The 21,927-nt window shown below is 41.8% G+C and overlaps 2 protein-coding genes across 8 annotated transcripts; one reads left to right on the top strand and one right to left on the bottom strand.

Annotated features, from left to right (window-relative positions):
- Positions 1-359: 359 nt before the first annotated feature.
- Positions 360-9,951, bottom strand: LOC106578010 (uncharacterized). 5 transcript variants are annotated; one of them, XR_006760254.1, is made up of 7 exons: positions 9,288-9,825; positions 5,969-6,092; positions 4,361-5,863; positions 4,153-4,222; positions 3,875-4,042; positions 663-3,588; positions 360-536 (listed from the first exon to the last, which is right to left on the bottom strand). XR_006760254.1 is itself a non-coding variant. In XM_014156538.2 (7 exons), the coding sequence occupies exons 3-7, from the start codon at positions 5,685-5,687 to the stop codon at positions 3,509-3,511; spliced, it is 711 nt and encodes a 236-aa protein (XP_014012013.1). In that variant the 5' UTR covers positions 5,688-5,863; positions 5,969-6,092; positions 9,858-9,951; the 3' UTR covers positions 2,319-3,508. The 5 variants fall into 5 exon arrangements, 4 of the variants coding, with proteins under 4 accessions (XP_014012013.1, XP_014012011.1, XP_014012012.1 ...); XM_014156538.2 differs by lacking the exons at positions 360-536; positions 9,288-9,825 and adding an exon at positions 9,858-9,951 and having other exon boundaries at positions 2,319-3,588; positions 4,361-4,684; positions 5,619-5,863; XM_014156536.2 differs by lacking the exon at positions 360-536 and having other exon boundaries at positions 2,319-3,588; positions 4,361-4,684; positions 5,619-5,863; positions 9,288-9,802.
- Positions 9,952-10,319: 368 nt separating this feature from the next.
- On the top strand, positions 10,320-18,062 carry LOC106578007 (uncharacterized). Of its 3 annotated transcripts, none has more exons than XM_014156525.2 (7): positions 10,320-10,726; positions 11,582-11,679; positions 12,203-14,092; positions 14,248-14,484; positions 14,659-14,883; positions 15,081-15,147; positions 15,243-18,062. In XM_014156525.2, exons 1-7 carry the CDS (start codon positions 10,555-10,557, stop codon positions 16,160-16,162), a joined length of 3,609 nt encoding a protein of 1,202 aa, XP_014012000.1. In that variant the 5' UTR covers positions 10,320-10,554; the 3' UTR covers positions 16,163-18,062. The 3 variants fall into 3 exon arrangements, with proteins under 3 accessions (XP_014012000.1, XP_014011999.1, XP_014011998.1); XM_014156524.2 differs by having other exon boundaries at positions 11,582-11,694; positions 15,081-15,135; XM_014156523.2 differs by having other exon boundaries at positions 11,582-11,694.
- The last annotated feature ends 3,865 nt before the right edge of the window (positions 18,063-21,927 follow it).

The raw sequence follows: 21,927 nt of genomic DNA, 5'->3' as shown, positions 1-21,927 counted from the left end.
CACAACATTATTGGGTTTTTTAAACAATACAGCCATAACAACTTACGTAAAAATACTTAATACTTAGATGTTGACTTATATCAATTACAAGCAATATAGACACCGTACATGGTTAATATTCGCCATTTACCTCTGCTAGATCACATTTATCAATAAAAGCACTATACATTTTTTTTTAAATAACATTTGATATTTGTAAACAAAAATCTATTAGAATCAAGACATGGGTGGAATAAGTCATGTTTATCTTGAACAAATATAAATGAAACAAGGTTTCCATCACTATTGATGTTTATTGCTTTGAATTGAACAAATTGGAAGGACAAATTTTACATACAGTATTTTATGGAAATGCTAAATGAGCACCATTGAACACAAATTAAGGTCGGTCTACACACGAGGGACAGAGTTTTACTGTGTCTGTGCTTTGCCAATGTATATCTTGCACTTGATGCATGTGTACTGTACTGTGTCTTCCTGTCCTTCTTGAGCCCACACACACCGCAGCGCTTCTTCTTGTTGCTACCGGCTGCAATCTAGAAGGATGAAAACACTTAGTTCAAGAATTTTACTAACATCTCACTCACTCGCATATATAGTTACAGCAGGCCAAGGTAGGAGAGTCAGACTCACACACATGCAACAATATTACTCACACTTACTTCCGGTATTGGAGTTGTTGGTTCTGTGGGTCGGGTGGATGGGGCATCAGCATCCTCATGATGACTGCAGAAGCTGAGGTCCTTGGGATATGTTGCCTCCTTTGGATTTGGCTGTCTTCTCTCAAGCTTCCCTCTCTTCCAATCTGGGTTCAACGCCATCCAGATGACAAAGGCGTTGAACACCAAGATGTTGAAGAATATCACAAGTGGCCAGCGTAGGGTTCTTCTTTTGCAGATGTAGTCAGTCACCAGCTTGTCTAAATTGTCCACCCCTCCTTTTGTGGCATTGTAATCCATTATGATTTCTGATTTTTGATGTTCCTGGCCACAGATTCTCCCATCCCTAGGCAGCGAACACATTTTTGCCTTTCTTGGGCACGTAGTACACTAGGGACGTGTCGGCAGTGAACACAAACTTAGAGGAATTGATAGGCCTGTTCTGTGTATTCAACAGCTGAGGTGGGAGCTCTGGCTTGTTTTTTCGTACTGTTCCTACCATCGTCTCCTGTCCCAGCTTGTGGGAAGTAAAAAAGTTATTGCATGTGATGTTGTGGCCACAGAGTCCCTGTGTCACATCCAGGATAACCTGCATACCTTGGTTCTTCTCAGGGGCTCCTCCATCTGGTTTCCCCGTATGCACTCGCAAGTTCCACGCATAAGATGAAGCAACATCACAGGCAGCCCAGATCTTGATTCCATATTTTTGGGGTTTAGACGGTATGTACTGCCTGAAGGGGCAGCGGCCCCTAAATGGCATAATCTGTTCATCAACATTAACGTTGGGCCCAGGGTTGTAAAACAGGGGAAGGTGGTCCACCTACTTGTCCCAGACTGACCTGATTGCAGCTAGCTTGTCTCTCTGCCGCCGAGCTGGTCTGGTGTCTCGGTTTTTCAGGGACATTGTTCCACGGATAAGTTATCTTTCAGTTTCTGCATCCCACAGGGATTCTGATAACACCAGCAAGGATAAAAACCCCAAAGTATGCATGTAAATGAGTTTGGTCCGTCTCCTTCCATCTCTCTCCAAAAACATGCCTTCCCTTCAAAGTAGTGCAGTCCAGAATAATTTTCTGGATGGTGTCTGGGATGAACAGTCAAAAGAAAAATGTATGTCCTGCATATGAGTAACCACCATCCTCGTCGGCCCTGGTTGCATCCTTATCACATTGGCAGCCATGCTGGGTGGCTCATTCCTTGGGCAAGAAGACCATTCATATTTATCCTCCTGCAGGCTGCTGATGAGCTGCACTGTAAAAAATGTACTGTAGAAATTACAGTAAATTAATATCAAAAAGTACTGTAAATTAGAATTACAACATGTTGCTGTAGATGTACTACAATAACGTACTGTTCATAACAACAGCAATTTGCTGTATTATTTTTACAGTTCCTGTACACCTTTCTAATTACAAAAATTATTGTGTTTCTATTTCACAGTAATTACTTGTATCTACAAAATGTACAGGATTTACTTGGCAACTCGAATGGCTGTGAAATTACTGAAATTTATTTTACAGTGTTTTGCTGTAAAACTAGTTATCTTTTGTATGTGCTTTTACAGTAGCATATGACATTTACAGATAAAATATGCCAATAGTACTGTAAACTTCTAAAACACTTGCATTACAAAAACAAGTAAACACAATACAAATAATATGTTCTTAAGCATGGTTTAATGTAAACAAACCAAAAAAGTGACAATAAACACAATCAATAAACGCCCAGAGTACAACTTCACCGATGCTCGGTGGGAAATGCCAATAAACCGTAGCCAAATGGGCTGCATCACAAACGCCTCAATTACAAACCTACACTTTTCCCTTAGCACCTATCAAAAAGTGTACATCTGAAAATGATTCATCAGGATAGAATACAATTGTTAATCTGAACAGTATTGGTATGACATAACTTCACCAAATTAAGGGTTTCCATTATATCATTAGTTAGGATGGATGCAACCACTCCATCTACACAACTGAGAAGCATCTTCCTTTACAAATTGAAAAATTGCACAAAATGATGTTTAATGATATTCTAGCTTGTATGTGACATAAAAAATAATGATAGTTTGTCACAAGGCTATTCTTCATTCAGATGCAAAGACATTTTTTGTCAACAAAAAGGTTTCAAATATATCAATCTTCAAAATAGATCAACATCCTAAATAAGGTGCATGTTTATAACTGGTTCAGCATAGAAAGTGACAGAATTACAGAAAAGAAAGGCCCTGGTTTGCTGTATGTATCTTAGCTTTTGAAATAAAAGTAACCTTTCGGACACAGGTAACTCAAAAATTGCATTGGCTCGCTTTGAGCTCATTTTTTATTTTTTTTAATGTATCTTGTTTCCTACTAAGAGAGGTAGTAAGCCTACTCTCGACAAAGTTGTGTGCAACATGTCTGCTTGGCCTTATCTTAGGAGGCTTGTTATTACCTTCACTCCCAGGTTAAACACAGTATGTCGTTTTGGGAAGGGTAATTGGACTTCTTAATTATGTGAGACAATGGTTATAAAAAATGTCAATGGATATTTTGTCCTATTCCCAGATTTCTAATTATGCCCTTCCCAAAATGACATACTCAAGCTTTAATAAGGGTTGCCTACTCAAGTTCTGAGTAAATGCCAGACATTTCCAAACATCCAAAGTAGCATTACTTCCTCAACAATGTGTCAATTTCAGTGCATACTGGATCATTTTCAAACACTTAAGTTGTAAAACACAAAAAAAGAGTCAAACCTAGTGACAAACCAAACTTACTTGAGTAGGTCACAATTGACAAAAATAAATGAAATGTATGCCCAAGAGGAGCTTGCCTATAGCTGTTCAAAGTCCATTATCTTCTCCACTACCTTTCCGCTTTTCTTGCTGATGTCCTCTGCTGTGGCGGTCTTCGAGGCAGTGGATGGACTGATTCCAGCAAAACATCTGTGAAAACAAAGAGCACATCCAGACCCAATTTTTTGAAAGATGATTATGTACCCTGATGTCTTCAATGGTGTCTGAAGTGTTCTGCATTACCTCTGTACATTGTCCCCAGTTCAAACAATGGCTTTGCATTGTGTGTTCATGCTCTGACAAATGAGCCTTTCAAACTTATCAACATATCTTGATTAAATGAACCTGCCAAACCTTGCTGTGATACAAAACGCCTCGGTTTAAAGCCCCCCACCAAATGGAATTCTCCCCAGGAAGAATTGTATTTTTTGTGTACCTTTGGATGAACTCCAGGGTGCGTGAAGCCTCCGTTTGGTACTGAAGATTGAAGGTGTAGAATGAGGCAAAAAAAAAGCTGCCAGCGCTGCCACAAAGTTGGAGTGGACTGGCATCACGACCTCCTTCTCAATGCTCATCATCCATTTGGCAGCAGTCATTGTGTCTCCTGAAATCAGATCACATTTATGTCTCACAATTACCTCTGCGAAACATTGCTCTTCTAAGGCCCTGTCTAAAAACAATTACTCACACAGAAAGTCTTATTGGATACACTACCTTGAAGAATCAGTCTTGGTGAGTCCGGAAGGGGAATTGATCCCTCCACATCTGTAGCTGTGTCTGACACCTGAAAGACATAAAACAACAAATTCTATGACTTTTAATTCACATATTTTGAACATTTGGCACATCATCATGTTAAACTTCTAAAATACATATAAAAGTATTATCTCATGCATAAGATGCAGATGAATGTAAAACTCACATCGGCCTGTAGAAGGAATGCATCCGTCCTTTCTTGGAAATGGGCCATCAGCAGGAGGACAACATAAGGGCCAACTGCAGTCGCTCCACCCTTTTCAAACATTGACAGGATGTGCCGAACCTCTTCATTTGTTGGATTGTAGAGGAAGTATTGTATGATAATCTTTCGTTTTTCTACCATTGTTGCATCAGTTTTTTTTCCCAGGATTGAGACATGTATCAGTAACTTGAAGTGGTTGTAGAGTTCCTTCTGTGTGAAAAGGTACGACCACTTACTCCTCAGCTCGGCTATCTTAGGTGCTGGGCTAGCGTTGATGGCACAGCGCTGTAAATAAAATGTTGCTTGCGTGAGCTGCGAGAGTTGTCCTCAGTCACCTCATGCCGGCCCTTCTCTGGAATAAAGCTGCTCCTTTTCCTTACTCTTTGCCTCCAAAGTTTCTTCTGTACATTTTTTTTAATTTAAACTTTATTTAACTAGGCAAGTCAGTTAAGAACAAATTCTTATTTACAATGACTGCCTACACCGGCGTCACACTCCGATCTGTTTCACCTGTCTTTGTGCTTGTCTCCACCCCCCTCCAGGTGTCACCCATCTTCCTCACTGTCCCCAGTGTATTTATATATCTGTGTTCTCTGTTTGTTGGTTGCCAGTTCGTCTTGTCTTGTCTCGTCTTACCAGTCTGTTTTCTTGTTTCCCCGGTTCTGACCTCTGCCTGTCCTGACCCCGAGCCTGCCTGCTGTCCTGTACCTTATTGACTCTGCCCTAGATTATGGACCTCTGCCTGCCTTTGACCTGTCTTTTGCCTAACCCCTGTTCAGGTCAATAAACATCTGTGACTCTAGCTGTCTGCACCTGGGTCTTATCCTGAGTTCTGATACCCGGATGACGGCCGGTTGTGATACAGCCTGGAATCGAACCAGGGTGTCTGTAGTGACACCTCTAATACTGAGATGCAGTGCCTTAGACCGCTGTGCCACTCAGGAGCCCCGCTGTATTTTCCTCTGTGGGAAAGTCAGGCTGCCATCTCACACAGCCGTATTTGTCAGTTGGCCCTCTTGCACTGACTACAGTCGATGAGCCTGAGAGTGTTTTTCTCCTTCTTAGGCGTACTAGAGGATAATCACAATTCTTATGCTCAACGCATGTTTTCCTCTTCATTTTTAAGAGGGATTCATAGCCACTCCCAATTGTAGTGCCATCTTTCATTGTATCAGTAACGCTTTTCGGGTACTGTCATTGCATCTACTGTAATTCTCACCATCTCTCTTTGTTCTCCTGAGGTTGGCTGTGTGCCTCTGGCGATGGCTGATCTCAGGTTCATGGACATTTTGCACCAACAGACAGTGAAGTTCTCCGGCCAGATGTCCAGGTCTACAGTACTGGTCGTACTGGTTGTTGACCGGGTTGTGCTGGATGTGGAGGATGACTGTGAAGGGGAAGGGCTTGATGGCTCAAATGTTGATGCATCCTCGATGGCACCAGCTGTGTCACACCTTGCTTGTCCTGAAAGTAAAATAGTTGCTAAACTAAGAAATCTAAAGTAATACAATTCCAAATATTTCCTCTCAACTGTACCGTACTTTTAAATCTTATAGCAAAATGCAATACCTTCAAATCTCCATGCATTTAGCAGCTTCTGGCATTGTATTGGTCTGATGTGATCCTGTAGGGCTTCTTCTTTAAGAAATTGAAGGTCTGGCTTTCCCTCTATTCCCACACTTGCTAGCTTGTCCTGGAGAGATGAAAGTGTCTGCTCAGGCAAATATGGTAGCACTGACAATACTGCCTCTCTTATCTCCTCTCCTAGCTCTGTCATGACTACAACAAAGAAGAATGATGAAGGATTATTATTGATTTGCCAAATATCTTGTACTCTACTAAGGGGTAATAATGAACAAGGTCTTCATGCATAATGCAGATCAAGTTTGATTCCTGGGCTACTCGTGTTAGACAGTGAATACCTAAATCAACTAGCTGCCCAGCCTGCTGCCTCTCATTTGTTTTAAACAGAAGAGTGGCAATGGACCAGGATCAACTTCATCTCACCCATTTGCAATCCATCTTCATCTTTCCCCACCACAACATACATTCCCTTTCTGTACTTTGTGCCTTTGACAGTGATATCATTTGAAACAACTGCGTTGCCAGATTTGAAGTGAAATGCAGCGACTGAATCCTCAATCTTCTTCTTGTAATCCCTGGCATAAAAGTCTACCTGAATGAGAGGCGGAAATAAAGTGCCAGCACTTAAATAGGCTTGGAACAGTTGGTGTCTCTCTGCTAGAGTCCCACGTAGATTCTTAAAGTTGTGCATTTTCCATGCACACTGCTTGAAGTAAGTATGCTCGAACCTCAACGTCCAGAGACAAATAAGTGTCCCGAACCTAACGATAAGCTCGGGGTAATGGCAGAGATGATGGTGCTTTGGTTTGAGGGGTTTGTCATGAAAATTCTCAGTTCTGAAATGGATATATTCATCAATAAGGACTTGAAGATATACAACCTGGCCAGCGGTAATGGCTGATGCACATATATATCCGACCATTTGTCTTAGGAGTAAAATCAACTGCCATACACAACCATCTAGTGGATTTTTGATCCGATCTCCTACAACAGACACTAGTTTTGTACAGCATGTCCACTTAGCTTCTCACTGCCAGGGCTTATCTCAGGAGGCTTTTCATTACCATCACTCCTAAGGTATTTCAATTGGCTGATGCATCTGTTCAATTCTAAATATGTAAAATGTTTCTCTTGATTGACCAAATGATTAACGAACATTGCAAGGTCAAAAGAGACAATGCCCTCGGAGAGGTCATGACCAAGGCAAGGAGGCAGTCCAGGCTGGCAAACATGGAAGTAAGTAAGCTCACTAAATAGATAATCAAATTTGACACCCCCTGCACTGTCTTTGTCATTAGATTCTATGTACTGTACATGTTCTTTATAGGACTGGGCAGTTCCTGTTGAACCAGTTGACAGTGGATTAGACTCAAATGTTGCTCTGTCAATATCACAATATCGACAAAAATATGTACTCCGGCTGAAATGTTCCACAAAGCCCCCAATACTGTGAGATCCCAGATTATCTCCAGCTATGGCACATCAAGCACCTCTCAAAACCCGTCCATCTGCTAAAACACCACCACCATCCTCTTGCCTTATGATCTCTTAGCACTGGGTTAACAACTCATTCCTGTCCAACATGATTCAAATCTTGCTCCCTGCACAGAAGGACTAGTTGCATGAGATCAATATGTGACCTGTTATGAGACAACATGTCACCTAGAGTAAGATAGAGAGCAAGCACCTCGTGTTTCTTTTTCCCTGATCCCAAAAGGACTAAAGACGACGCTTCTGTTTTAAATAAAGCATTGTCTGCAATATTCTGTCCATCCCAAATATCTTGAAAGATTTCCTTATCAGAAATGTGAGCGTGCGCTCTCTCATACTGTGTCTTGGATGTCTCTGACTCCAAAAGGGCACCTAGTGTTTTATTTATAGGGACATACTGGGCAAAGCAGTCTTTCCCAGATTCATTAGTGCCTAAATACAAGGGTACAGGGTCAACATAATTGAATCTGTTCGTAAAGAAACATTACAGGCCTTGAGAAGATCCTCCTTTTGGAGCTCTTCAATTACATGTTTTATATCCTTCATCATGCCAAATACACCCAATTTCTCCTCGAGCATTGAAAGAAGATGTGATTGACCAAAGTCATGAATATTTTGAAAGTCTTCAATAATAGCCTGAATGGCAGAGACAAGTAACAATAACAAGTAACATTCGTACAGCACATGAAACTTCATAGAAATGCACCCAATTGCTCTTTTAATTGCGGCGTGCCCAAATGTTCACATGCATTCAGGCAATTTACTGACTTTAAGTCTCACTTATACAGAGACCACAAGGGATATCAAAGATCTGTGAAAAGTGCTCCATTTCAACCAGCAGACAATTTATTTTATTTTGCCCAATAGACATTTGTCAGTTGAGATGTTTACATTTGACTGAATTTATTTCTCATTTGAAGGAACATTTGCAAGAGGGCAGAGGAATGAGTTGCCCTGTTATGGGGGTGTGAAAAAACATCTACATTTGCAACTAATATATCCAGAACACACAAAAACAGCTCTGTCAAACATGCATATGAGACAGTGTTGGAAACACAAACTGAAAATGTTACTGAGACCCATGGTGTGTCTACAGAGAATGACTTTTCAGAGAACCTAGAGGCAGGCGGCCCCTTGGACAGTGTTGATGAAGCTCTCTTTTAAAACAGTGAAGGTAACTGTTTTATTTAAAGCTTCAGGCAAAGTAAGTATGTCCCTATAAATACAACACTAGGTGCCCTTTTTGAGTCAGCGACATTCAAGACACAGTATGAGAAAGCACACGCATGCCTACACGATTTGCACCGAAACATTTTAACTGTCTAAGGTTGATTCTGGATCATTAAAAAAAAACGAAACAAATCAGCTGTCGCAGTTCAAGCTGCAGCCTGTATTTATTTCTAGAATCCAAATCCCCAAAATATAAACAATTCAATTCAGAATAGCAAGCTAACGTTTGTGACTGAGAATAGTTCACCTAAATTCACCTCAAATGACAGCTATAACGCAGCTGGCTCGCCAACCGACAGACTGATTACACATTCGAGCCATACCGGACATAACGAAAATACATATAGAATCTATTCCATCTTGTTTCAAACAAATGTCCAATATTTAACTAAGGGAGAGCACAGCTAGCTATTAGCTCACGTACAAAAATATTTTGGTAAAATAGAACATGGAATAGGCTATTCATTATAACGGTTTTAGACTGAAAGCTCGCAGGACACAATTGACGTTTTTAAACCGATTCACGGGCTCCCGATGCAAAAATGTCCCTCAAAATTCAACACATTTCATGTTGTCTACTGACCGCAATTGCAGATGTCCGCTTCCATCGCTAGGCTACCGGGGCATGTGGAAAGCGCAATGTGCCCAAATGGCCAATTCTTTACGATAAGCGATGTGATTCTGTAGGCTATTTTACGTTGGGAGACGTAATGTAGCGAGACATTGTCTTCTCATTGTATGGCTGATGAATGTAAATGATGATTTAACCCACTTGATGGCTGCTTCGGTGTAGAGGTCTTGTACAAGAATTCACCCGGAAAGACAGCGCAATCCCATAATCCAATGGGCCTAGGATGAACCGTTATTAGCTGTAAATCATCATGCCTGTATTTTGTTTGCTTAACATTTACTGTTACAAACTAATCGTTCGGCGATCCAAGATGCATTGCAATCTACAACATTATAATGTTCATGGATAAAACAGGGAGTTGTCACCGGCGCAGTTGTTGGTGGTTAACTGCCGTATTCAAAGGCAGAGCGGCAGATTGTGCACCTTGCCAGGTGGGCGATTCAAACCAGCGACCTTTCGGTTACAACACTCTGAACCGCTAGGCTGCCTGAGGGTTTTGTGTGTGCGTGCGTTGTCACCGACCTTTCTACAGGCATTCTCCTCCTGATTTACAGCTGATTTAAAAGTACTTTCAGATCTTCACTGTCTGTGGCTTTTCCCTCTACCATTGGGCGGATTCGATTATGCTGAGCCGACTTGAACCGGCAAGAGTGGTTCAAGTCTGTCACTTGGTCATGTTGTCAACAATGCAACATGCTGCATCATCCAGAAACATACAACATCTCTTTTCCATAAAAATATATTCGAATATTCAAACTAGTTTTAATTGGGAAGGCAGATAACTTTTATTTTTTATAAAAAGCAATCACTTTCACATGTGAAACCAAAGAATCCTACTCATTACCCCGCATGTTTAATTACACCACTTTTGATTTGAGCCGACATCACTGTGGGCTTTGAACCGGGCCAGGAGGCAGCCCTGTTCCAAAACGAATGCAATCAGTTTCAACCGGTGCAAAATCGGCAAACCTGGGCGACCGGGCCAGATCAACCGAATCCCCACAACGAGCAGCGCGTGAACACAGACGTTGATTTTCCGTACGGGCCGGACGGACTAAATCTGAACCAATAATAGACGACTAGGCGATCTCTATAGTTCATCAAGTTATGCAAATCTGATCAAAGAATAGGAATTCGTGCCCAAGCGTGGGTGTATGTGGTGGCAGCAATGTAGTTATTCTCCTCGATCGACTGACTAATAGCCAGGCTACTTTATAATATGGACGTTTACAAATACCCTGTTTTCTTCGAGTGCCAGACTCTGGACACATCACAGAAAGAGAAGATAAAAAAGTATTTTGAAATTCGACGTAAATCCGGTGGCGGAGATTGTGGACCAGTACAATCAGTTGGTGACAAAGTTTACAAGGTTGCGTTTACTTACCGGAAAGGTATGAAAATGTTAAGGCAAAGTGATAGGATATTAAGTGTCTTTTTATTTTAACATATACTCTTGCCAATGTCGGTTCATAAGTAAAAGTATTTTTCTTCAATATATATGTTTTATTCTATGGCCCATTTGATTACTAGTTATTATTTGAATAGGCCAACATTTTGCTAAAACAATATTTAAACTTTCTAGGAGGATTTGTCAAATCAGAATGTTTGTTAGACATGCAGTTTACACTAGTTACCACAGCCACAAAGTCAAAATGGTCAATCCTAAAAAATAAAAAATAGCTTTTTGGTGTTGGTTTAAGGTTAACAGTGTGGTTCAGGTTAGGGTTAAGGTTAGGGTTAGGTTTGAAATCAGGTTTAAATTAAGGAAATTCATTGTAGAAACAGGCAGGGTTTATGACTTCGTGGCTGTGGAAACTAGGGATGGCTGACATATGCAACAAATACATCTGGTATAGGCTTAAGTTTCACTTTCATATAGTCAGGCTACAGGTATGCAGACAGGCATGCACAAATGCATTACTTTGGCTTTTCATTATATTGATTAACTCTACATTACTTTTTCAATCTTAAAAGGAAGAAACTTGTTGTTTTAATAATGTTTAAGATTATTTCATAACTTTATAGATGTACTATACATACAGTATATTACTTAATAGGTTATAGCACAACTCCTCCAGCCTATGTAGCCTTTAACTCTTCAAGTCCTGGAGTGAATGCAAAAGGCTTAATAAATAGTGCAACTTATTATTATTGTTGTTCTTGTTATTGTTCTTACTACTACTACTACAACATGACAACAACAAAAACAACAACAACAACTCATTATGACTGTGTAACTCTTCCAGTCCAGGAGAGGGTACTTCAGAAAGCTCATCATGTGTTGGAGATGCCTGGAGGACCTCTCTCCCTCACTCTGAGAGACAGCCTGGAGACAAGCTCCCCAGTAAGCAGTCAGGCGGTGAGCCCAGACTATACAGACACAACTACAGTATAGATTACAAGCTGAGTGACATAACCTGTTAGATACGACATTTCTGTTCCATAACATGAGGTCAAAACACACAGACATCAATGTACTGTTGTTGTATTTACATCCCAGTAAACATAAAGTTTAGTCATATATCATGGATCTGTCTGTCAGGTAATAACTTTATTATCCCTTCAAATGAGGTCAAAAAAGTCTGCACTGATTTTATTGCATGTTTGATTTATGTGATATTATAATGAGCATAACATAATAATTTAAAATATGAGGAATGACGAGCATACATTCTAACTAAAAACAGCTGTATTAAACTGAATGGACAAATGCCAAACCAGTTGCTAGATTTATTAGATAATCCAGACGCAGCTGTACGGTCGACCTACAATAATAAATGAATAATAAACGTAGATAAAGAGAGACATAATAATAATCATTAACAGTGGAATTCCCCAGGACTTACACCTTTTTTCTCTGACTCTAGAGTCACCAGTCCCTCCCATTCCATCCCTCCCTCCCTGTCCAGACATCGCCACCTGGTGGCCTAGAGCATGAACTCCCTCTAGACTCCTACCTCCTGCGATACCTGAAGGAGAGCCCTGGGGCTGGAAGAGACCTGCAACAGCAGCTGTCCTCTCTGGGCTGCTCTGTCCACCTCTATCCAGAGGACGGGAGGGCAGTGGTCAGAGATTCAGACCAAGCTGGGTTATGTGGAGATGGGGTTGGGGTGGAACCATGGAAGGTACAGGTAGAGAGACTGTTCAAACATCTCCATGAGCGGTACCAATGTCACTATGAGGTAGACCCACGTAAGCTCCAGTCTCTGCTGCAGAGAAGTACCCAAGGTTTGAAGGATGTGAGGGTTTACTGCGAGGCAGGGGAAGGGTTTGCGGTGGTGGTTGGGGAGGTGGCCAAGGTCCAGGCCAAGCTGAAGGAGCTGGAGGCCTTCCAGGTTCAGAGTTTGAGCTCAGGGAAGCAGGAGAAGACCAGCACCACATGTCGTCTGGGACAGTCCAAGCTCTGTCTTCTATGGAAAGTGATAAAGAAGGATCTAGGTGAGGTTGTTCCAGGGGTGAAGGTGACACGAGGTGACTCAGCTCAGCTGGTGCTGGAGGGTTCAGCAAGTGAAGTCCGGACTGCCAGACAGTTGGTTACAGATAAGATCTCTCTGGTGCTGGAGAAGGTGGTGCCTGAGGTGCCCCCCCACCTCCTGTCCTTCCTGAGAGATGAGTATGGGAGGCCTGGGAACCTGAGTAGTCTGCTGGGGTTGGGACTCCATGTGGAGGTAGAGTTGGGGGACACAGAGCTCCGTCTGTTCTCCCTCTCCTCTGGGAAACTGGACCAGGCTGAGAAGGATCTGCTGGGGGAGTTTGGGGAGGAGACGATCGACTTGCCCAACTGTGCTGCCCCCCCGGCTGAACTGATGTCCAAGCTTGAGACGAAGGTAAAGGAGATGAACCAGAGCAGACGCAGGGTGGTAGCCAGGTATGGTCCTGGGTGTAGAGTGCAGCTGCTGGGCCACATGAAGGAGGTTCAGGAGCTGAGGGAGGAGATCGGGGCCTTTCTGATAGACCAGTCCAGTGTAAGAGACATGGGACGCCCTCAAATGAACCATGGTGGCGTAGTCGGTGAAGCAGGCGCCGGACCAAGACGTAAGGAGACCGTCACAGCCACCAGCTATCACCTCCAGGGGGGGCTGCAGGTAGTTGTTTGTCAGGGTGACATCACCAAGGAATGGGCAGACGCACTGGTGAATGCAGCCAATGAGGATCTGGATCACGCTGGGGGCGTGGCTGCAGCTCTGAGCCAGGCGGGGGGGCCTGAGGTACAGCGGGCCAGCAGGGATATGGTTAGGCAGATAGGGAGAGTGCCCACAGGTACAGTGGTAGAGACCACAGGAGGGAATCTGCCTTGTAAGATGCTGCTGCATGCAGTGGGACCAGTAGGGGGCAGCGTAGGTGGGAATGAGCGTCCTCTGCTGGAGAAGACAGTAAAGGCAGCCCTGGATCTGGCAGAGACCTTGGAGCTCCAGACCCTGGCCATGCCCTGCATCAGCTCGGGTATATTTGGCGTTCCTCTGAAGGTGTGCTCTGATGCCATAGTCTCTGCAGTGAGGGACTTTGGGAGGGAACAGCGCATCCTTACCAAGGTCACTCTGATTGATGTGAGTGGAGAGGCAGTGAGAGCCATGCAGGAGGCCTGTGATAGGCTGTTACAGGGTAAGAGGGAGTTTTCTGGGTGGGAGGTAGAGTCCAGCACCACCACTACACATGCTCCTCAGAGAGACACCACTGCTGCCTCCGCCAGGGGAACAGCTGCTCCAGAGGTCTGTGTCCAGGTGGAGGTCATCCAGGGAACCATAGAGAAGCAGCAGGTGAGAGAGAGACACACTGACATGGCCACAGCCTTGATTCAACAACATTCTGTGAATGATGTTGACTTCATACTGACTCAATGGTCTCTCTCTCTCTCTCTCTCTCTCTCTCTCTCTCTCTCTCTCTCTCTCTCTCTCTCTCTCTCTCTCTCTAGGTGGATGCGCTGGTGTCCCCCATGGTTGGTAGTGACCCTCTCTCCTCCCGAGTGGGTAATGTCTTGTTGGATGCAGCTGGACCGGCGCTGAGAACAGCGTTTCTGAGGGGATCAGGGGGACGGACTGCACCTGGTGACAACGTTCTGGTGGAGGGACTGTCTGGTCTCAGCTCTGGCCGTGTCTTCTTCCTCAGCTGTGCACACTGGGACAACAACCCCCAAGGACCAGCAGTACAGGTGTGTGTGTGTGTGTGTGTGTGTGTGTGTGTGTGTGTGTGTGTGTGTGTGTGTGTGTGTGTGTGTGTGTGTGTGTGTGTGTGTGTGTGTGTGTGTGTGTGTGTGTGTGTGTGTGTGTGTGTGTGTTGTGACCTTTGATCCTCCATTAACCCTTGACCTCTGGTCCTCTCTCAGGCTCTGAGGCAGGGTGTGAGGAAAATCCTGACCTCTTGTGAGAACCGAGGCTTCCGTTCCGTTGCCTTCCCTGTTGTTGGAACTGGTGAGGTTCTCCAGTTCCCTAAGAATGTGGCAACGCAGGTTTTGCTAGAAGAGATCCATGGGTACGAGCAGAACCGAGCGAGCAGAACCCCTTTCCTTGTCCGCATTGTCGTCCATCCCAATGACAGAAATTCTACCAAGGTGAGGAGAGACTTTTAAAGAAGGTATCATAGAATTACACAAAATGTCCATTAACTTCAATATGTTTAAGCCAATCACATTGCAGATTCTCTGACGCTGTTATATAATACTGTGTAAAGCATCCATAATTACATATTTTTTAAATAATAACAATTACAGTCTTTCATTGCAGTTGTATTGCTCGTTCTAATCTACAGGCATTTCAGACTGCCCAGAATGCTTTGCATCTCAGAGGATTCGTATTGGGCGCTGGTGAGTTACAAAGTGAGTTACAACACTTCACCACCACCTTTAAATCAAAGACATTATTAGTATATGATTTGTCCATTTCAAGTTATAATTATGAACCCTCCCTATAGACATCAGGGTTGTGCTGCTGGGCAAAACCGGAGGAGGTAAAAGCAGTGCTGGAAACACCATCTTCGGACAAGATGATGTGTTCCTCTCAGACAGTTCCTCCACCTCCTCAACACAGATATGTAAAGCTCATACCAAGAACATCAAAGGAAGAAACATCACCCTGATTGACACACCTGGATTCTTTGACACTGACATCCCTGAAGAGGAGCTGAAACCTAAAATAGTCAAATGTATAACAGAGTGTGCTCCGGGGCCACATGCCTTTCTCATTGTACTGAAAGTGGAACGGTACACAGTCCACGAAAATGAAGCCGTAGCGAAAATCGAGACATATTTTTCACCAGAGGCCTTCAAATATGCCACAGTCCTCTTCACTCATGGAGACCAGCTCAATGGTTTGACCATTGAGAAGTTTGTCCAACAGAATGCTGAACTGAACAAGCTTGTGGAGAAATGTGGAGGCCGCTATCACGTCATCGACAACAAATACTGGAACACCAATCAGCAGGGTCAGTACAGGGACAATCAGTGCCAAGTAGCAGAGTTACTCAACACCATAGAGAAGATGGTGAGAGATAACGGAGGAGGGTTCTACACCAACGAGATGCTACAAGAGGCAGAGAGATTAATACAAGCAGAGATAGAGTGTCTTAGGAAGGAGTCAAAGGGAAAGATGTCTGAGGAAGAGATGAGAAAACAGGCTAAAGAAAAAGTGAGGAAGAAACTTCAGATCAAAATTACAGGTATACTAATAGGTACAGTGATAGGCATAGCTGCAGGAGTTGTCTTTGGGACGTCTACAACAGCAGGAGCAATAAGAGGAGGGATAGTAGGAGCTACTGCAGCAGAGGAGGCAGAGACAGTACTGGAGGCTGCAAAAAAAGCAGCTAGTGCTGTCTGCTATAAGCGAAGGTTCTGAATGACCAAGAAGATAACCTTTTGAAATGTTACAGTAACAGATAAACTTGGAATCATTGAAATAAATGATGGAAAAGTATGTTTCAACATCTGACTAACTATGTAGACATCAGTCAGTTAAATTCCACTGTGGAATAGCTTTTTGTCCCTTGTTTTTTTCTTCTGTTTTGTAAAAAGCAGATATTTTTTTAATTTAATGCAGAAATTGAATCATTGAATTCATCAGCTGAACATATCAAGGCACAGGGCGAGACCCAAATGCAGACACAGGAGGCAGATGGTTGGAGTCTTACAATGTTTATTAGTCCAAAGGGGTAGGGGAAATGGAGAAATGTGGAGGCCGCTGTCACGTGATCGACAACAAATACTGGAACACCAATCAGCAGGGTCATTACAGGAACCAATGCCAAGTAGCAGAGTTACTCAACACCATAGAGAAGATGGTGAGAGATAACGGAGGAGGGTTCTACACCAACGAGATGCTCCAAGAGGCAGAAAGATTATTACAAGCAGAGATAGAGAGTATATTGAGCTGAGAAAAACACTGTATGTTGAAAGCACTGTGTGTCTCCTAACAGCTAATTGCAGAGCATCACATGTGAAATTTAATGTGAACATTGTTATCCACATGTAATCACATGAAAATTCACATGTGAAGTGATCCAAAAACGCATAAGTTTCACATGATTTCAATTGTGAAATTTCACATGTGAATTAAAATTAGCAAATCGTGGAATTTTCACGTAAAATCATGTGATTTTCCACATGTGAAATCAGGTGTTTTGCTATGTTTTCAATAAGTATTCAACCCCTTTGTTATGACAAGCCTAAATAAGTTCAGGAGTAAACATGTGCTTAACAAGTCACATAATAAGTTGCATGGACTCACACTGTGGGCAATAGTAGTGTTTAACGTAATTTTTTTATGACTATCTCCTCTCTGTACCCCACACATAGAATTATCTGTAAGGTCCCTCAGTCAAACAATGTGGAAAAAGTCAAAGGGTCTGAATACCTTTCAATGGCACATTGTTGACAAGCACACATTTATATACACATGTACAGTGCTTTCAGAAAGTATTCACACCCCTTGAATTTTGACAGATTTAGTTGTGTTACAATTTGAATTTAAAATTGATTAAATGTATATTTATTTTCACTGGCCTACACACCACACCCCAAATTATCAAAATGGAGATATGTTGTTAATTTTTTATTATTTTGTATTAATGAAAATTGCAAAGATTAAATGTCCTGAGTCAATAAGTATTTAACCCCTTTCTTATGGCAAGCCTAAATAGGTTCAGGAGTACAAATTTGCTTAACAAGTCACATAAGTTGCATGGACTCAGTTTGAGCATGGTGAAGTTATTAACTACACTTTGGATGGTGTACCAATTCACCCAGTCACTACAAAGATACAGGCATCCTTACTAACTGAATTTCCGGAGAGGAAGGAAACCCCTCAGGGATTTCACGATGAGGTTAATGGTGACTTTAAATCAGTTACATAATTTATTGGTTGTGATAGAAGAAAATTGAGGATAAATCACTAACATTGTAGTTACCCCACAATACTAACCTAATTGACAGAGTGAAAAGAAGGACGCCTGTACAGAATAAAAATATGCATCCTATTTTCTCATAAGGCCATAAAGTAACACTATAAAAATGTGGCAAAGGAGTTCACTTTTGTCCTGAATACATTGTGTTATGTTTGGGACAAATCCAATACAACATATTACTGAGTACCACTCTCCATATTTTCAAGTATAATGGTGTCTGTATCATGTTATGGGTATTCTTGTAATTGATAAGGACTGGGGAGTTTTTCAGGATAACAAAAAAAACTGAATGGAGCTAAGCACAGGCAAAATCCTAGCGGAAAATCTGGTTCAGTCTGCTTCCCACTAGACACTGGGAGATGGATTAACCTTTCAGCAGGACAATAACCTAAAAGACAAGGCCAAATCTACACTGGAGTTGCTTACCAAGTGACCGAGTTACAGAATTTACTTAAATCTACTTGAACATCTATGGCAAGGCCTGAAAATGGTTGTCTAGCAATGATCAACAACCATTTTGACAGAGCTTGAAGAATTTTTGAAAAGAATAATGGGCAAATGAGTGTGAAAAGCTCTTAGAGACTTACCCAGAAAGACTCACAGCTGTAATTGCAGCAAAAAGTGCTTCTACAAAGTATTGACTCAGGGATGTGAATACTTATGTAAATGAGATATTTCTGTATTGAATTTTCAATTAATTGTCAAACATTTCTAAAACATGTCATTATGTGGAATTGTGTGTAGATGGGTGAATAAAAACATCAATTTAATCCATTTTGAATTCAGGCAGTAACAACAAAATGTGGAATAAGTCAAGGGGTATGAATACTTTCTGAAGGCAGTGTATATGAAATCTTCTAGCACTGAACTTGACTTTAAAGGTAATAAAAAAAAGAAATTATACCTTTATTTCTACAAGGAACACAGACTGAGACCAAGGTCTCTTATACAGCTGGGCCCTGCGTATACATGTTTACACATACAGTTTAGGTACAATGAATTGACGCTTGGGCTGACATCACAGGGTTTACCATGGATGTGATCTCCATGAATGTCAGGGAAGTTGTGTTGAAAGGTGCATTGACGACAGTGCAGTGTGGTTGTAGATCATACACCTTTGATATAATCCCAGCCATAGTATACACTTTATTCAGAGTTTTGCAGACAATGTGGTACTTCACAGAGTTAGTATCATAATGGACATGGCTATTTGAATAGTCATGGCTGTTATGTTGATCCAAGATATCACTGCCTTCAATCAGGACCGTATGAGAATAATTTATTGTGTTACCTCTGAAACATTGAACCTTTTCATTTAGAAAAAGCGCTTGATATAATAATATATGCATATTTAAATAGGGTGAATGTATTTTATTTACTGGACAATCAACAATCAAACCTTTCAAACTATCCTTATTGAACGATTTATATTTTCATATAGAAAATGAGTTATTCCAATGTATTTATCGCTTAAATTTAATTTTCACATACTTTGCACATTAGGTACATGTCTGTTCACAATCATGATTATGTATTTACACTAATCAAACATAAGTCGGAACATATTATATGAAGATTTTCTATCAGAATGAATAAAAGCAACTTATTTCAAAATGACTCTGGCTCTTTTCCTTTAACAATGAGATCAACACGTCTGTGTCTCATATTGCACCGTATTCCCTATATAGTACATTACTTTTTAACATAACTCTATGGGCCCTGGTCAAAAGTAGTCACTAAATAGGGAATAGGGTACAATTTGGGGCGTAGACCATGAGTATGGCACCAGATTAGTTAGTGGATATCTGTCATTATATTGTACTTAGAATAGTGAAATGTCCCTGTTGTGTTTAATTGGCAAACGAGGCTGACGTGACGTAATGCAATGTGATGGCAGACTAGGAAGTGCCTCCAAAATTGCACCATGTTCCCTATGATTTACATGTTGCTAAGGCAACATAAACTGAAGTGACGAGTAGGTTCATCCATAAAGTAAACAGAAGAAGAAGAGACACACACAGGCCGACTTTGGAGAGAGGAAGACACTTCACTGAAACAAGTCAAGACTGTGTAAATGCATCTTGCTTCATACTCCATGTATTAGGATGCTGGGTGGAAGGGTGTGTGTGTGTGCGTGCGCGTGCGTGTTGGTTTGGGTTTTTGTGTGTACACATGTGGGTGAAGGTTTGTATGCGTGTGTGTCAAATCAATTCAAATTGTATTTGTCACACGCTTCGTAAACAGCAGGTGTAGACTAACAGTGAAATGCTTACTTACCTTACCTTCCCAACAATGTAGAGAGAGAGAAAATAGAGAAATAATTGAAAAGTAATAACACGTAATAATAGTAAGAATTAACACGCAATGAGTAAAGATAACTTGGCTATATACACGGGTACCAGTGCCGAGCTGCAGGGGTATGAGGTAATTGAGGTAGATATGTACATATAACTAGGAATAACGAGACTAAACAGTAGCTGCAGAGTAATAGTAGTAAAAAAGGGTCACTGCAGACAGTAGCTATTTGGTTAACTATTTAACTAACTATTTAGCAGTCTTATGGCTTGGGGGGGGGGGTAGAAGCTGTTCAGGGTTCTGTTGGTTCCAGACCTTGTGCATCGGTACCCCTTGCGGTGCGGTAGCAGAGAGAACAGTCTATGACTTTCTGTAGTGACTGGAATTTAAATGGAATTGTTTCCAATGACAACCAATGTTGCTTTCCTTTCTCATATACCCCACACTCCACCACAACATTCACAGAACAAATCAAATCAAATCAAATTTATTTTTATATAGCCCTTCGTACATCAGCTGATATTCTCAAAGTGCTGTACAGAAACCCAGCCTAAAACCCCAAACAGCAAGCAAAGCATGTGAAAGAAGCACGGTGGCTAGGAAAAACTCCCTAGGAAAAACTCCCTAGAAAGGCCAAAAACCTAGGAAGAAACCTAGAGAGGAACCAGGCTATGAGGGGTGGCCAGTCCTCTTCTGGCTGTGCAGGTGGATATTATAACAGAACATGGTCAAAATGTTAAAATGTTAAAATGTTCATAAATGACCAGCATGGTCAAATAATAATAATCATAGTAGTTGTCGAGGGTGCAACAAGCACGTCCGGTGAACAGGTCAGGGTTCCATAGCCGCAGGCAGAACAGTTGAAACTGGAGCAGCAGCACGGCCAGGTGGACTGGGGACAGCAAGGAGTCATCATACCAGGTAGTCCTGAGGCATGGTCCTAGGGCTCAGGTCCTCCGAGAGAAAGACAGAAAGAGAGAAAGAGAGAATTAGAGAGAGCATATTTAAATACACACAGGACACCGGATAAGACAAGAGAAATACTCCAGATGTAACAGACTGACCCTAGCCCCCCGACACATAAACTACTGCAGCATAAATACTGGAGGCTGAGACAGGAGGGATCAGAAGACAACTGATCATATTACCACTGTTTCACTATAGTACCTCAGGAATTCATTAATTGTAATAGAAGTTGTAAGCCTGCTCCTAATCCAGATAGACAGTACCCTAACAGGTAAGACCACCTGTGTGTTTCCTGTAATATTTTGTATTATTATGTTAAATTAAGATTTTGTGTACTCTAAATATCCTAATAGATAACTTTGTTATTCTGTTTTTAAAAGGTCATTGGACAAGACAAAGTTCAAGTTGCAACTTGAACTAAGCATGTTGAATTAAAGTACTGTAAAATGATTAGCAAACACTCAGGATTCAATATATTGCGTCTCAGCGTGAAGCTCACAGAAGGCCACTGATGGGGACAGAGGAACCTGCAACAGCACTTACTGGCAAGCCAACCCCACAAGCTTCTTGGAACTTGTCTGAAGTCGGCACAGCCAATCTGCCAACTTTTGTCTGTACCGTCCGAAAGGTTTGAGCTGCACACTATTATGACCCCTCTGTGGAAAGGTGAGACTGCCCCGAACACGTGCATGTCAGTTGTTTTGACTCGTCTGAATGTCCCCAGGTACCAGTTGAAAAAGATGAATGGAAGTATATTTAGAGACAATTTAATGTAAAACAAATAAGGGTTTAAATACATATCAAAAATACAAATGTAAAAAAAATATGTATAAATGTTTCTTGATCTTTCTTATATATCGCAGACATAGGACAGACACCTCAAAACAAACTTTCTTTAGATTTTTTGGGGGGTGAATCTGTTATTCAATGCGTTTTTATA

The sequence above is a fragment of the Salmo salar genome, chromosome ssa18, assembly GCF_905237065.1.
Source record: "Salmo salar chromosome ssa18, Ssal_v3.1, whole genome shotgun sequence".
NCBI classification, from domain to species: domain Eukaryota; kingdom Metazoa; phylum Chordata; class Actinopteri; order Salmoniformes; family Salmonidae; genus Salmo; species Salmo salar.
The sequence above is the reverse complement of the archived record's forward strand: the minus strand, read 5'-3'. Positions and strand labels throughout refer to the sequence as shown.

Coding starts and splice junctions, on each gene's coding strand:
- LOC106578007 (XM_014156523.2), top strand. CDS start 10,555: ATGGACGTTTACAAATACCCTGTTTTCTTCGAGTGCCAGACTCTGGAC. Junction 10,727..11,581: donor TGCGTTTACTTACCGGAAAG/GTATGAAAATGT, acceptor TAACTCTTCCAG/TCCAGGAGAGGGTACTTCAG. Junction 14,093..14,247: donor GAACCATAGAGAAGCAGCAG/GTGAGAGAGAGA, acceptor CTCTCTCTCTAG/GTGGATGCGCTGGTGTCCCC.
- LOC106578010 (XM_045700500.1), bottom strand. CDS start 6,176: ATGACAGAGCTAGGAGAGGAGATAAGAGAGGCAGTATTGTCAGTGCTA. Junction 4,685..5,618: donor CAGGAGAACAAAGAGAGATG/GTGAGAATTACA, acceptor TTTTATTTACAG/CGCTGTGCCATCAACGCTAG. Junction 4,043..4,152: donor ACCAAGACTGATTCTTCAAG/GTAGTGTATCCA, acceptor ATCTGATTTCAG/GAGACACAATGACTGCTGCC.